This window comes from Papio anubis, chromosome 11 (genome assembly GCF_008728515.1).
Source record: "Papio anubis isolate 15944 chromosome 11, Panubis1.0, whole genome shotgun sequence".
Classification (NCBI taxonomy): Eukaryota; Metazoa; Chordata; class Mammalia; order Primates; family Cercopithecidae; genus Papio; species Papio anubis.
This window is the reverse complement of record NC_044986.1, coordinates 64,331,463-64,348,223: the sequence shown is the minus strand read 5'-3', so window position 1 is coordinate 64,348,223 and position 16,761 is coordinate 64,331,463. Positions and strand designations below refer to the sequence as shown.

Sequence of the window (16,761 nt, the reverse complement as noted above, 5' to 3'; positions counted from 1 at the left end):
GTATTCTAGGCTGGGGAGTAACCTAAGTTACTCTCATTTAATTCTCACAGCAACCCTGCAAAGTGTTGTTATCTGCATGTTACTGGGAGGAAATTAAACCTTAAAGAAGCATAGTTTTCCCACAGTTACCCAACCAGTGAGTTACACAGTTGAGTGGATTCTAACTAAGCCTTTTAGAGGCTTGTTGTTGTTTGAGACAGAGTTTCACTCTTGTTGCTTAGGCTGGAGTGCAATGGTGAGCTCTCAGCTCACTGCAACCTCCAGCTCCCACGTTCAAGCGATTCTCCTGCCTTAGCCTGCAAAGCAGCTGGGATTACAGGCGTCTGCCACCACGCCTGGCTAATTTTTGCATTTCGAGTAGAGACAGGGTTTCACCATGTTGGTCAGGCTGGTCATGAGTCCTGACCTCAGGTGATCCGCCTGCCTCAGCCTCCCAAAGTGCTGGAATTATAGGCATGAGCCACCACACCTGGCCTAACCTAAGCCTTTTAGTTTAGAACTTGCTCTCTTTTCAATGGCCCCCACTGCCTTCTCATGAAGAATAATCTTTAAGATTAGTTCAAAAATCAGAACTCACTCAAAGGAGGAAATTCATCATGATTTTCATATGTATTCATGGGCAATGGGATTGTTAAAGATATCACTTTAGTTTTATTGACTTTGTGTTTATTTAATAGAAAGATGAAGGGAACAGAAAAATAGCATATGACTAAGCTCTAGGGCTATTTTCACAAGGAAGACTCAATAAAATTGGTTGACTGAAATAGCAACAGCTAATACACACTTCTGGGAAGTTACCATCTTATTACATATAATTTGTCTGGAAAATAGTAAGTGCCAAATGGAATTAAACCATTGTCAAGAAGGGAAGAGTACAGAGGAAGAGTTTGGAGAACACAGACCATGGAAAATTCAAAAGAAATTTGTATCTTATGTCCTTATCCAAGTTCACATTTTTATTTGCATATGAGTCTATATGTTTGGCATTTTCCTGAGTCAGCAAACTTCCAAGTGAATAAAGGTAGTAGGAAGACCTGCAAAATCTTTTTGTTTTGCTTTTTTATCCGTTTTGTTCGCCTCCAAATTGCTCTTCATTCCAAACTAAGAATGAATTAATCAAAACAGCCCAAACAAAGATTCATGGCTCAATGTAATTATCACGTGTATTAAACATCTTAGACCTCCTTTCCCTTCATCTTTTAGGCTAAACAGTGAGCTTTAGTTTGAAATGCAGGTGATAATGTCATTAAAAGGGATAAGTAAGAAGATAATGTTACAGAGAAGTTAAACACAAGAATTTATCACAATGGGGATAAATTTAGCTGGGGATAAATCTTTTGTAGATAAGTCCACTGGTCTGACAATATTGTGCAAATTTTCTTTTTTTTAATTGTAGTTAATTTAATAAAATCAAACACAAAGAAAATATTCCAAGAGCTTCCATAAGTAAAGAGCAGTTCAGCTGCAAAGGAACAAGACTCAGACTGCCATTCGATTTCCCAACAGCAACACTGAATGCAAAACAATAGAGCTATATTTTTAAATGATGGAAGGAAAAGAAATTTGAACTTAGAATATTATTTTTAGACAAACTGTCATTCAAATTTGAAGGTATAATAAAAGTACTGTCTCACATAGGTCTCAAACTGTTTGCCATACAAGGACTCATTTTTTGTGAGAAAACATTTTGGGGGAAAGTAATAATAATAAGAGAAGCACAGCAGGTGAAGTGGCTCACAGCCGTAATCCCAGCACTTTGGGAAGCTGAGGTGGGTGAATCACTTGAGCCTAGGAGTTTGAGACCAGCCTGGGCAACATGATGAAACACCATCTCTATAAAAAATAAAAAAATAATTAGCTGGGCGTGGTGGTCTGTGCTTGTAGTACCAGCTACCTGGGAGGCTGAGGCAGGAAGATCGAGCCCGGGAGGTGGAAGCTACAATGAGCTTTGATTGTGCCACTGCACTCCAGCCTGGGCTGCAGTAAAATGAGACCCTGTCTCAAAAAAAACCAACCAACCAACCAAACAAACAAAAAACAGGAGAGAGAAATAGAGAAATAGATCCCTGAAAATTGCTGTTTAAGAGATAGAGAATTAATGAAAACCAAATATTTTGGTAATATTCATTATTCACGAGAACCCAGAATTTAAATTCTGGGCAGTATCAAAAGATTAAAGGCAGATGACAATGTGATAAAGTACTTTTTCTGTTAGGAGAAAAATGCAAATATTAATAAGTTAAAGAAGTCAATAGTGATAAACATGAGACTGTATCTTAAGGATAACAAGTATAAAAACAAAATGTACAGCTTCTAAACCAGCAGAAGAAAACTTGACCTATACAATTGAAATCAGGAGCAAAAACAAAAAGGAAGAAATGAGAAGTTCAGTAAATTAAAAATACAATAAGCTATCAGAAGTAAGTTTTAAAAATTTGAGTAAATATAAGTACAAATAGGTTAAATCCACCAACTAAAAGACAGATACTGTCAACCTGGAGTTAAGAACAAGAATATTAAATAAACACATTGAAGACAAAATGAAAAAAATGTTAAAAATAAAAGGAATGAAAGCTTAAATTAAGCCACTATGAACCTAAAGAAAGTTGGCATAGTAATCTTAATATCTGACAAAAGATAATATAAGGCTAAAAAATACCATCGGGCCAAAGGATGACATTACATACTGATGAAGGCAGCTACAGCAAATTTTCATCAAGAATAAGAAAAGCTTTGGTATAATCAGAAATGTGGGCATCCCAATCTTATGAAATACAAACCACCGTTCTGGTCTTACCTGCCACTCTTCTACACAATTACTTATCTCCAACCAAAATGTTCCACCAATATTTCCTTGCCTTCTCTTTACCCTGTGCCTTTGTTCACTGTCGCTTCCACTTATGTAATTAAACAACTACTTGTTGCAGTGTTTCTTATATTGTTGAATTAAACCATGTCTTTATTTATGTATTTATGTATTATTTACTCAACTAGATCAACTTTTTGAGAATTGAAGCTATACAAAATTTTTCTTTTTGGGTCATGCAGTTCTAATCTCAAGGCATGACACAAAGTAGGCACATAATAAATATTTATCTGTGGCATGCCATAAAAATGATGTATAAACTGTCCTAAATTATTCAGTCAATCAACACATATTTACTGAACACTTATTATGTGCCAGGAAAGATCAAATGGCCCAGACTCTCAGCAACATTAACTGATTTAATTGTCATTAATGGGTATGATATTTGTTTAACACAAAAATACTATTAAGAATTAAATCAAATGAAGAAAGGAGCTAAAAATGATTGTGTGTTCACCATGCACCAGTCACAAACTGAGGAACTATCTGTGCATTTGGCTCAATGGATGCTTATAATTCTTGAGATAACTGGTATAGGGGAACTCTTGCTTTTGAAAAAGACTTGGTGCTGTTTTCAGTGACCACCTTGCCCAAGGGTTCTTCCATAGGTGCTCATAAGAGGTGTTTTCGTACTTTTACATCCTTCTAAACTGGCTTACTACTATTTTTTTCTGACTACCTTTGCCTAACCTTTGTTTTACATAAGGTTTTTACATAAGGTCCTTTCCACCCTGTAAAGATTAGGCTCTTTCTTGCTTCCATATGCTGCTTCTAATGAGTTTTGTGCTTCATGACCCTAATCCTCATTGCGGATGGGCAGTTCCGTTCATTCTCATGTGCTGGTTTTGGGGATCCCAGCTCAAGCCACAGACTGTTTCCTGTTTGCCCAGAAATAAACAGTACCCTTAAAACACACATAATATTCTCTAATTTCAATCGAGATTTCAACTATTTGTGACTGACTCCAAACTGGACTTATTTCTGGAAAGGCAGATAAGCCAGAATGAATTATTTAGCTCCCTGAGTGACCCTAGCTCACCACAACCCAGCATCCACATCAACCAAGCTTTGTTGTTCATATTTAATTCATAATTTAATTTACTACAACAACCCAGGAAGTATAGGTCATTGTCCCTATTTTGTGAAGGATGAAACTGAAAAAATTATATGCTACTGTGGTTTTTGCAAATTCAAGGATCTGAAAAAGACTCAGGAAGCATACTTTAAGATTGTCCCAAGTATACTATATCATTATCCTCTTTTTATAGAGAAGGAAACTGAAGATCAGAGAAGAAATTGCACAAAGCCACTCAGAGCTGTGATTCACATCTAAGGTCCACACAACGCTGAAGCCCAGCTCTTGTCTGCTACACCACGCCACAATTCAGAGGCCTGCACACTCATTAGTAATGCATTCAGAAATCTATTTGGAAAAAAACACAGAAGATGCAGAGTAACAAGATGGAGACATCCGGTGATATTGGGATTACCTTGATTTCATGACTTCCTCCAAAGTGTTTCCAAGTCCTTGGAAATGCAGGTGATTTACTATCTCTCACTAGTCAAAGAAACAGCTTAAAGGAATTGAAGCAACAATACATAATAAGCAATTCTCTCTGTGCATTTCTACCTGCAAATTATTAGGTTTTTTTTTTTTTTTTTTTTTTTTTGAGACAAAATCTTGCTCAGTCACCCAGGCTAGAGTGCAGTGGCACGATCTTGGCTCACTGCAACCTCTGCCTCCCAAGTTCAAGTGATTCTCATGTCTCAGCCTCCTGAGTAGCTGGGATGACAGGCACGCAGCACAATGCCCAGCTAATTTTTGTATTTTTAGTAGAGATGGGGTGTCACCATGTTGGCCAGGCTGTAGTTACTATTTTTTAAGTAGACATCTGAAGTTATCTACAATCACATATTGGTTATTACATGCCAATAAAAACAACAACAACAACAAAACAACACTCCTGCCCTTGAAATTGGTCTTCGTTATGATTATTTTGTATATAGGAAAGTTAAGCACTAGAAAGGCCATGCTGTATGTCCATGTAAGCCAGCAGTAAAACCCAGATTTTCAAGTTGACATTATTAATTTAGTCTAATGAGGGTTATTTTGGGAGGCATCCCAAATTTTATCTCTTAGCAAAACTGGAGCAATAGATGTGTGCCAAGAGAGACTTACAACAGCTTTGAGTAACTGGGTATACAAGGCAACAAAAAGAAACATTAAAAGGCGGTTATAGATTATTTTATGTCTCTAAACAGTAATTACTACCAATATTATTTTACTAAGTCTTAAGAAAACTGTGAGAACCAGATTAATTTATGTATTCATTGAAACATATCTAATTGCTTCATGAACTTTATTTTAAAGGTCACTTAGTGTATTAAAAACTTCTTCCCTGGATACTACGGGAAATCTCATAAAATAAAGACCTAGATTTTCAAAAAAAATTTTTTTTATTTTGAGATGGAGTCTTGCTCTTGTCTTCCAGGCTGGAGTGCAATGGCATGATCTCAGCTCACTGCAACCTCTGCCTCCTAGGTTCAAGCGATTCTCCTGCCTCAGCCTCCTGAGTAGCTGGGATTACAGGCACCTGCCACCACACCCGGCTAATTTTTGTGTTTTTAAAGAGACGGGGTTTTGCCCTGTTGCCCAGGCTGGCCTCAAACTCCTGACCTCGTGATCTGCCCGCCTCGGCCTCCCAAAGTGCTGGGATTACAGGTGTGAGTCACCGTGCCCGGCCAAAAAATTTCTTATATGCTTTCCAATTTTGCATGAATAGTGGTGAAAATAATCTAATTACTACATTAATAAAAAGAAGTAGCTGGACTGCCTGTTTGTCATTCGTTCCCCAATCATGTGAACTATGTATTGGAATGAAGTGTTTGATAGAGATTTATTTTATTTTACCTCTCAAAGTAATTTAGATTCTAAATCTATTAATTTAGAAAGTGAAGGGCAGAGAACGTTTCCAAGTGCCACAATCAGGTAATGTTTAACTTAAATAATAAAAAAAATAGATAAGTATAAAAGCCATAGTAAAATTGAGATCTTTTTTTTTTGGAGACAGAGTCTTGCTCTGTTGCCCAGGCTGGAGTGTAGAGACACAATCTCAGCTCACTGCAATCTTCGCCTCCCAGGTTCAAGAGATTCTCCCACTTCAGCCTCCCAAGTAGCTGGGATTACAGGTGCATGCCACCACGCCCAGCTAATTTTTGTATTTTTAGTAGAGACAGGGTTTCACCATGTTGCCCTGGCTAGTCTGGAATTCCTGAGCTCAGACAATCCACCCATCTTGGCCTCCCAAAGTGCTAGGATTACAGGCATGAGCCACCACGCCCAGCCTAAAATTGAGATATTTAAGGACCTTAAGTTCAGAATAATGATGCACATGAATTAAGTTTAAGAAAGGGACATCACCTCTTTTGAAAACAAATAATAATTAAAAACTAGTACTGAAAGATGAACAATTTTAAAATTGGGAAATTGATATATGCCCCATTTGGTTTGGACACGGATTTTTTTTTTAATCAGTTATATAGTAAGATGATAAAAGAAATAATCAAATAAATGCTATAATTACAGAGAGACTTATTTAGTATTTAGAGCTGTATTCCAACTCTGCCACTTATTATGTGAGAAACATTAGGCAAGTTATTTAATCTCTTTGTGCCTCCTCTGTAAAAGAGGAAAATATCATAGGAATGCTGTGAGACTTAAGTGAGTTAATACTTTTAGAACAATGCCTGGCTCCTAGCAAGTGGTCAATAAATGTTAACCACCACTATTATCATTACTATTATAAAAATATATTTATTTTAAATAAACATCTTTTAGTTCACTTTGTGAAGTCACAAAGAGTGGAGCACACCCAGCTGCACTGAGCTGTAAACTCTAATGAAAGGCCAAAGGCTGAATGGGCCACCTAGACTGATGAGTCAGACACAGCAGTAGTTCAGGTTTCCAGACTGATTCAGTCCTTGGCGTCTATCCTGAGGCCGACAACAAGAATGCTAATTAGTGCCAAGGGTGATGAGTTTTGTAACATGGGGTGCTCCATTAGAGATGCAAATCAGATCACTTACATCTTGTATAGAGCACAAATAGTAATCAAGTTCAGATTCACACCAGTAACATAGAGGTAAAATGCTTCATATCTAGTTACCATGCTCCTGAACCATATACTTCTGAATTCTATGTTCTCGACTCACCTACTGCCAAGGAGCTAAACATAGCTAAAGGATTTAAATTATAATTTGATCTGACAACCAGGTATCAAACAATCCTTCTTTAGCCAAATAAGTAGAGCGGAGACAAATATCAGAGCCGTATATCCAGTTTATGCTATGTGCTTTGTGATGGGAAAATAATAATTGAGGGTATTGGTATATATCTTATATTATCTGATCTAAAAAGGATGTCAGCATAAGCTTGGTATTCAACATAGACTAACCAAAGTATTGTTAAGGTTAAGTGATTTAGAAGAGAGAAATCTAGGAAAGTGAGGAATATCCTAACCTTTCTATGATCGTGAATTGTCTGATAGACTACCACTGAATGCATATAAATACTCTCATGTAGAATAAGACAAAGCAGACTCAGTTCTTCTAAATAAATGCTCCTAAGGATAATGATGATGAACTGGGACAGATGTCAAATACAAAGGAACAGTGATGTTTTAAATCCTATTATATTAAAATGCCCAAATATTATTAATAACACTGTGCTTGAATAATTTTTTTGCCTTACTCTGTCGCCCAGGCTGGAGGGTAGTGGCACGATCTTGGCTCACTGCAACCTTCGCCTCTCGGGTTCAAGCGATTTTCCTGCCTCAACCTCCCAAGTAGCTGGGACTACAGGTGGCTGCCACCACACCCGGCTAATTTTTGTATTTTTAGTAGAGACAGGGCTTCACCATATTGGTCAGGCTCGAACTCCTGACCTTGTGATCTGCCCACCTCAGCCTCCCAAAGTCAGATCTGCTTTAATACTCATGTTTCACATGTGAGAAAACTGACATACAGAAAGAACAACTGACTTAGAGTTACACGGCAAGTCAATACTGGAGTATTAAGAGTTATCATTTGCCCAGACCAGTGTTTATCTTATATATTTTCAGGTTTTGGTGAATCTTGTCCCCATAAATAGGATGACATGATTTAGGAATTATTAGAAATATCAGTTGATTTGTATATATTATCTTTTACCAATCTCTGAATCAAATTCACACCTAATAATGAACTGTCTTAGCATAATTCTGTTCTATTTCAATTTTGTGAGTAAAAGGCCTAATAAAAAATTTATTTTGAAATCTGATCTCCAGATAACAATTTTTTTTCCATTCTGAATTGTGGTAAAATATGCATAACATACAATTTACCATTTTAACCATTTTGAAGGTTTCAGTTCTGTGACATTGAGTACACTCACACTGTTGTATAGCCATCATCACACCCATCTCCAGAATCTTTTTCATCTTGCAAAATTAAACCTCCGTATCCATTAAACAATAACTCCCTTTATTCCCCTCTTCCCCCAACTGCTGGCAACCACCATTCTCCTTTCTGTCCCTAGGACTTTGTTTTGCTACCCTTAGTTCCACATAACCTATGCTTATGAACATTCAAAAATGTTTTGTCTTTAAAGAAAACTTAGGGGAAGATTCTTTAAATTATTCACTTCCAATTAGTCTCTGAAGTGAGACTCTGTAACAGAGTTCTGCTGGGAGGATCCACATTAGGCTGGTTCTAGGTACTCAGTTTGTTGAGTTGTAAATGGCTGGTACTTCAGATGGGAGGCAGGGAGACTCTGGTCTGCAGTGTGATTTGTGAGAGGCTCTCCCACCTTGCCACAGTGCACAGGATGCTTCTGCAAATTACGGCAAAAAAAGAGTTATTCATATGTACTGCCTTTCGTGCCTTATTTTTTTTTTTTTTTTTTTTTTTTGAGACAGGGACTGACTCTGTCACCCAAGCTGGAGTGTAGTAGAGCGATCTCTTCTCACTACAGCCTCGACCTCCCAGACTCAAGCAATCTTCCCACCTCAGCCTCCCGAGTAGCTGGGACCACAGATGTGTGACGCCACACCCACACCCGGGTACTTTTTGAATTTTTTGTAGAGAAGGGGTTTTACCATGTTGCCAAGGCTGGTCTGGAACTCCTGAGCTCAAGCAATCCACCCACCACAGCTTCCCAAACTGCGCCTGACCTCGTGCCTTATATCTTCTTCTTTGTTTTTAAAAAGTCTCCCTCTGTAGCCCAGGCTGGAGTGCAGTAGTGCAATCTTGGCTCACTGCAACCTCCGTCTCCCAGGTTCAAGTGATTCTCAGGCCTCAGCCTCCCTAGTAGCTGGGATTATAGCACCCACCACCATACCCAGCTACTTATTGTAATTTTAGTAGAGACAGGGGTTCACCATGTTGGCCAGGCTGGTCTCAAACTCCTGACCTCAAGTGATCCGCCCACCTCGGCCTCCCAAAGTGCTGGGATTACAGGCCTGAGTCACCGTGTCCAGACCCTATGCCTTATATTTTACATAGTCACAGCCACCTATTTTTTGTTTTCTTTGAAAATGCTAAACTTTAAGTATAAGACCCAGTAACATTATTTCAGACAAGCCTAATTTACATATCACGAAGGAAATTTTATTTGTGATAAAACACTGCTAACTATGTCAGAGGGGTTTGAACCAGGGTGACTTCCATCTCGAATAGGGGCTGGGTAAAACAAGTCTGAGACCAAGGCCAGACGCGGTGGCTCACGCTTGTAATTCCAGCACTTTGGGAGGCCGAGGTGGATGGATCACCTGAGGTCAGGAGTTGAAGACCAGCCTGGCCAACAGTGAAACCCGTCTCTACTAAAAATACAAAAATTAGTTGGGCGTGGCGGCGGGCACCTGTAGTGCCAGCTACTCAGGAGGCTGAGACAGGAGAATCGCTTAAACCTGGGAGGCGGAGGTTGCAGTGAGCCGAGATAGTGCCATTGCACTCCAGCCCCGGCAACAAGAGCGAAACTCTGTCTCAAAAAAAAAAAAAAGGCTGAGACCTACTGGGCCGCATTCCCAGCAGATTAGGCATTCTTAGTCACAGAATGAGATAGAAGGTTGGCAGGATTGGTTTGACAAGCTATAGATCATAAAGACCCTGCTGATAAAACAGGATACGGTCAAGAAGCCAGCCAAAATCCAGCAAATCCAAGATGGCGATGAAAGTGACCTTTGGTTGTCCTCACTTCTCATTATACGCTAATTATAGTATATTAGCATGCTAAAAGACACTCCCACTCACCACTACTGTGACAGTTTTCAAATGCCATGGCAATGATAGGAAGTTTCCCTATGTAGTCTAAAAAGTGGAGGGACCCTCAGTTCTGGGAAATATCTACCCCTTTCTCGGAAAACTCAAGAATAATCTACCCCTTGTTTAGCATATAATCAAGAAGCAACAACATGTATACTCAGTCTATGTATACTCAGTTCTGCTTACGGAGTAGCCCTTCTTTTATTCTTTTACTTTCCTTTTTTCTTTTTTGAGACGGAGTCTCGCTCTGTCGCCCAGGCTGGAGTGCAGTGGCGCCATCTCGGCTCACTGCAAGCTCCGCCTCTCGGGTTCACGCCATTCTCTTGCCTCAACCTCCAGAGTAGCTGGGACTACAGGCGCGCCTGCCACCACGCCCGGCTAAGGTTTTGTTTTTTGTTTTTTTTTGGTAGAGACGGGTTTCACTGTGTTAGCCAGGATGGTCTCGATCTTCTGACCTCGTGATCCGCCTGCCTCGGTCTCCCAAAGTGCTGGGATTACAGGCCCGAGCCACCGCCCCTGGCATATTCTCTTACTTTGTTAATAAGCTTGCTTTCGCTTTACTCTATGGACTTGCCCTGAATTCTTTCTTGATCCAAGAACACTCTCTTGGGGTCTGAATCGGGACCCCTTTCTGATAACAGCTACATTTTTAGAGCCATGGTTTTATCAAGAGTTTTAAGCCATTTTAGAATACTTGAGAGCAAATATAATGAAACTTAGCAAGGTCAAAAGCACTGGTTTCTAACCTTTTCAAGGTTGGGATGAGGCCTCCTTTTTCCAACATGTAAAAATGTTGTAGACAGCTGGACCTGGTGGCTCACACCTAAAATTCCACCGCTTTGGGAGGCCAAGGCAGGAGGATCACTTGAGCTCAAGGGTTCATGTGAGACCAGCCTGGGCAATATGGTGAGACTTCATTTCTACAAAAAAATAAAAACAAAAAATAAAAAAATAAAAAAACTTATCTGTTTTTAGATAATCTTTGATGTACACATGGATTTGTGGGCCCATTACAGTTAATTCATGGCCCTCCAGGGGTCTTGCTCACAAGTTGAAAACCACTGATCCAAGAAAACAAGCAGGTTCTAGCCCCAGCTGTATCTCTCACTAGCTATACAGCCTTGGGTAAATCATTCTACGTGCTTCAGTTACCACACCTTTTCAGTTACAGAAAAGTGAGGAAACTGTTTTGCTTACTTCAGGAAATTTACAATGAGTGTAAGAATGAAATAATATATAAAGGATTGAAAGCTTAAACATGACACATAAAATAAAGTGACATAATTATGAAATAATTTGATTTTATAGATAACACATGGAAGCATCATAGAGCACTCCTACACTCTGAAATTTTAACTAGAAAATCAACATATTATGAATAATGCATGTAATTTGACGTGTCTTAAGAAAAGAACAACTAGCTTTCCTATATTTATAAGGATGTTCATCAAGAACTGCTTGTAACAGCAAAAAAACTGGAAACAACATACGTTTCTTTTTTTTTTTTTTTTTGAGACGGAGTCTTGCTCTGCCGCCCAGGCTGGAGTACAGTGGCCGGACCTCAGCTCACTGCAAGCTCCGCCTCCCGGGTTCACGCCATTCTCCTGCCTCAGCCTCCTGAGTAGCTGGGACTACAGGCGCCCGCCACCTCGCCCAGCTAGTTTTTTGTATTTTTAGTAGAGATGGGGTTTCACCGTGTTAGCCAGGATGGTCTCGATCTCCTGACCTCGTGATCCGCCCATCTCGGCCTCCCAAAGTGCTGGGATTACAGGCTTGAGCCACCGCGCCCGGCCCGTTTCTTTTTTTTTGAGACGAAGTCTCACTCTTGTCCCCCAGGCTAGAGTGCAATGGCTCGCTGCAACCTCCACCTCCCGGGTTCAAGCGATTCTCCTGCCTCAGCCTCCTGAGTAGCTGGGATTACAGGCGCCTGCCACCATGCCCGGCTAATTTTTGTATTTTTAGTAGAGACAGGGTTTCACCATGTTGGCCAGGCTGGTCTCAAACTCCTGACCTCAGATGATCCACCCATCTCGGCTGGCCTCCCAAAGTGCTGGGACTACAGATGTGAACCACTGCACCCGGCCAACAAGATACATTTCTTAACATGGAAAGATGACATGTAAAATTTTTTTCACCGGTTATCAAAACAATTATTTATAATATGACTCCACTTTATTTTTTTAAATTCTGGAGTAAAATACTCTTTTCTTTTTTTTTTTTAAGAGACAGAGTTGTGCTCTGTTGCCCAGACTGGAGAGCAGTGACACAATCATAGCTCGCTGCACCCTCAAACTCCTGGGGTCAAGCAAACCAGTCGCCTTGGCCTCCCAAAGCACTGGGATTACAAGTGCTAGCCAAAGAACCCAACCTGGATTACAATATTTTTAAATGTAAGTTATAGCCGGGGAGTAGAATTACGGGTGATTTTTCTCTTGTAATTTTTTTGGGGGGGGCTGCACTTTAAAAAAAAAAAACAACTTCTAATAAAAGTGTTTATTTTTATAAAGAGAACAAAATAGTAAAACTCTTCCTCCACATCAAAAAAAGAGAATGCCTCAAGGACATCAAAAGAAGGAAAAAAAAAAACAAAACAAAACAAGAGCAAATTTGGGCTGTAGTCTAGGCTGGGCGTGGTTGCTCATGCCTATAATCCCAGCACTTTGGGAGGCTAAGCGGGGGCAGATCACTTGAGCCCCGGAGTTCGAGACCAGCCTGGTTAACATGGTGAAACCCCATCTCTACCTAAAATACAAAAATTAGCCCAGCATAGTGGCAGGCACCTGTAGTCCTAGCTACTCGAGAGGCTGAGGTGGGAGGATCACCTGCGCCTGGGAGGTAGAGGTTGCAGTGAGCTGAGATTGCACCACCACACTCCAGCCTGGGCAACAGGGCAAGACCTGTCTAAAAAAAAAGGGGGGGGGGGCTGTAGTCTAGTTGATGGTACCTATGTATGTAGGTGCACTTGTATATATGTCTTTAAATGTAAATATGCATATATCTATATCTTAAGAGGTAATAGAATGACTGGTAGGAAAGAAAAATCAGAGAATAAGGAATCAGCACTGTCCACCCAAGAGAGCCCTATCTGCTCCTGATGGTGAAGCTGGGAGCCCAGGCCAAAGCTCAAAAGATGCCATAATCAATTACCTGCCTTTCTCCAGTCCATGCCTACCCAGCAGCGTTCTAATTTCAATTTAGATTTTTAAAACACAAGTTTCCTCATAAAGAAAAGAAAAGTTGACTTATAACATGCTATTTGGTTTGCTTTAAAATCATTTTTCTCATAGTAAATTAACAAATCAGAATTCTGGCTGATATAGTACTCTTTTAGGAATTTGGTTAATGCGAGTACTTTGCTAAGGGACTGGATCACTCTAAGAATTTTGGGAAAAAATATTTATTAAGTTTCTGAGTTTGAAAAGCTGTACACCAGACAATGAAGCCTGGTAATTTCATCAATGTAATTACAAGCTACAAGGTCTTACGACAGTCAACCAACTGGACTTCCCTAAGAAGCAATCCTATAATTCAATGTGTCACCTTTAGCATGAAATAAACACAGGGCAGGTATGTCTTGGAGACATAATGGAGTTTTACAGTATGGACAATGGGTATAACATTTTAGCTATAATCCAATGTTATCATTCCTAGTCTGGAGATGTAGATAAATTAAAGATCAGAGAAAGTAAGTAGGTTATCTAAGATTATAATTGATAGTTCAAACTTGAAATTATAATTGATGCCTCCTAGTCCGGGATATGAAACTATTTTCCCCAGCTCTATATTGGAGATATTCATGACTATATATCTACCTTCCCTCTTTTAATAAGTGCTCATTGAGACCGGGCGCAGTGGCTCATGCCTGTTATCCTAGCACTTTGGGAGGCCAAGGTGGGTGGATCACTTGAAGTCAGGAGTTCAAAACCAGCCTGACCAACATGGCGAAACCCCATCTCTACTAAAAATACAAAAAAACTAGCCAGGTACGGTGGCAGGCACCTGTAATCCCAGCTACCTGGGAGGTTGAGGCAGGAGAATTGCTTGAACCCAGAAGGCAGCAGTTGCAGTGAGCCAAGATTGCGCCACTGCACTCCAACCTGGGTGACAGAGTGAGACTTTGTCTCAAAAAAAAAAAAAAAAAAGTGTTCATTGAGTACTATGTTCAAAGCGCTCTGCTAGGTTAAGATTTTTTTCAAATCTGCTCTGTAGGTTTTATAACACAAGTAGGCGTCTAACACTGAAAGTAGGATGGAGGAAAATATGCCTATTTACTAATAACCTAATACCTGCAAGACGCTGTTCTAGACACACTACATCATACTTCATTTATTATTTACTAAAACCTTAGGCTGTGTCCCATATAAGTTCTCTAATGATATCCTAAATGGATATACTTCATTCCAGCAGATCATATCCGAGATGATCGTTAAGTGAAAATATCATTACTGTAAAGCATTTATTAATCATTTAATTATATATAATACTGAAGTATCACTATAACTGGAAAATCTTAGGGTAATGGGTTATAAATATTCACTGAAAACAGAGACTGGAGACAATTACAGATCCTCTTTAAGGTGAATCAACAGTTGATACTTCAACAACAAAAGAGCCTTCTTTTCTCTCTTCTCACATATTTAAGCATTCTCTTAAAAACAAACAAACAAAAAACAGGCCAGGCTAAGTGGCTCACACCTCTAATCCCAGCACTTTGGGAGGCCAAGGTAGGTGGATTACTTGAGGCCAGGAGTTCAAGACCAACCTGGCCAACATGGCAAAACCCTGTCTCTAATAAAAATACAAAAATTAGCTGGGCATTGTGGCACATGCCTGTAATCCCAGCTACTTGGGAGGCTAAGGCATGAGAATCACTTAAACCCGGGAGGCAGAGTCTGCAGTGATCTAAGCTAGAACCACTGTACTCCATCCTGGGTAACAGAGTGAGACTCTGGTTCAAAAAAGTAAACAAAAAAACAAACAAACTCACAAAAGACTACACATTGTATGATTTCGTTGATGTGAAATATCCAGAATAGGTAAGTCTATAGAAACAGAAAGTAGATTAATGGTTTCCTGGGGCTGTGAGCAGGAGGATGTTGGAGGAAAAGAGGAGTTACTGCTATTGGATGTGAGGGGGGTGATACAAATGTTCTAAAATTGTTTGTGGCAATGGTTGCACAACTCTGTAAATTTTCTAAAATCCATTGACTTACACACTTTAAACAGGTGAATTGTATGATGTATTAATTATATCTCAATAAATTTTTTTTTTAAGTTCTGAACTTCTGTTATTCACTTGCACAACTCCTTCAGATTAACCCTGTGAGAAACTGTTAATAGCACTGGAAGGTTTTACCATTAATGAGGAGCTGTAACTTTAAAAAGCAATTGGTAATATATTATTAAAATGAATTCTAGTATGGGAGACAGAAACTTATAGAAATGATGGAGAGTGATAGATCAGTACCCTGACTGGGAGCTATTCATGTGCAATGCAAAAATCAATCACTGAGCCAGTTCTTTATGAAACAATAATACAGAATATTCTGGTCCCCTCCAGGATTCTGTTGACTGTCCTCAATCAGCTCAATTGCTCTGCACTTCGTTCATGAAAAAAGCACACTGTTGCCCACTGAGTCCTATTTGTATTATCTCTGATCTTTCCTTTCTGGCTCTGCAGTTTCTTTACATTGCTTGGCAATGCCCTTTCATCATTCCTTTTCCCACATGGCTTTAAAGATTTTCTAGGACACCCTCCCCTCTTTACTCTAACACTTGAAAGAAGCAGCAACTACACACCCCAGAGAGCCCCAATTCAGTAAGGTGAGAGTGAGTGGTTCAGATGAATACCCTGAGTAAGGATGAATAGAAGAATGTTCTTAATCTATTGCTCTCTTAATCACTAGATTCCTGGAGGCACCTTTTTACTGGACAGTATTAAATATTTCAATTATCTGGACATCCTCTTAAGAAATATCTTGCTTTACCTCCCAAGATGAGTTTTGAGGGAGGACCTTACCTGGCACAAATAGCAGTGGAGCTCCAAAGGCTACATTGGATAGTTCCAGCCGAGACTCCCAGCCGCTCACCTCACTTGTTGACGGCAGGGAAAGCTGCCGTGGCTTTCCCTTCCTGGGTTTGCCCGTCCTGCTAATTTTAGGCTGCTTCCTCATGCGGCTGCCATGGGTATCAGAGCATGTGGCTCCCCTTGGAGGAGCTATTTTCTCCTGTGAGCCTCACTTGTTTGTTTCCAGCTTCTCTCCCTTCTCCCTGCTCCCCACCTCTGTAGGGTAGAGCTGTTTCATAGTACAAAATAAAACATCTTTCAGAATCACGCTCTGATCTGCGTTTATTCCTGAATCTAAGACACCAAGGGAAACTTTATTTTTTCCCCCAAGGGAAACTTTTCACATTAGATTTAATTGTACCTGCCAATAGCAAGATTTCCAAATCATGTTTATTTAACGAATATTTGCTAAATTCCTACAATTAATAAGATCTTGCTCTAGGTCACTGGGATAAAATGATGAGCAAAGCAAACTTGTATTTCACTGACGAAATCTTAATAACAGAGATTTATTAAACTTCTGCTATGT

At 39.7% G+C, this 16,761-nt stretch overlaps 1 protein-coding gene across 1 annotated transcript in view; it reads right to left on the bottom strand.

Moving 5' to 3' along the window:
* The window catches only part of MYPN (myopalladin), a 123,922-nt gene extending 107,481 nt beyond the window's left edge, over positions 1 to 16,441 (bottom strand). Inside the window, exons 1-2 of the mRNA XM_009214835.4 lie at positions 16,185 to 16,441; positions 10,912 to 11,085 (exon numbers count right to left, since the gene is read on the bottom strand). Of these exons, the coding sequence (XP_009213099.2) occupies positions 10,912 to 10,949 (38 nt within the window). The 5' untranslated portion in view covers positions 10,950 to 11,085; positions 16,185 to 16,441. The remainder of the gene's footprint in view (positions 1 to 10,911; positions 11,086 to 16,184) is intronic.
* Positions 16,442 to 16,761: the final 320 nt, after the last annotated feature.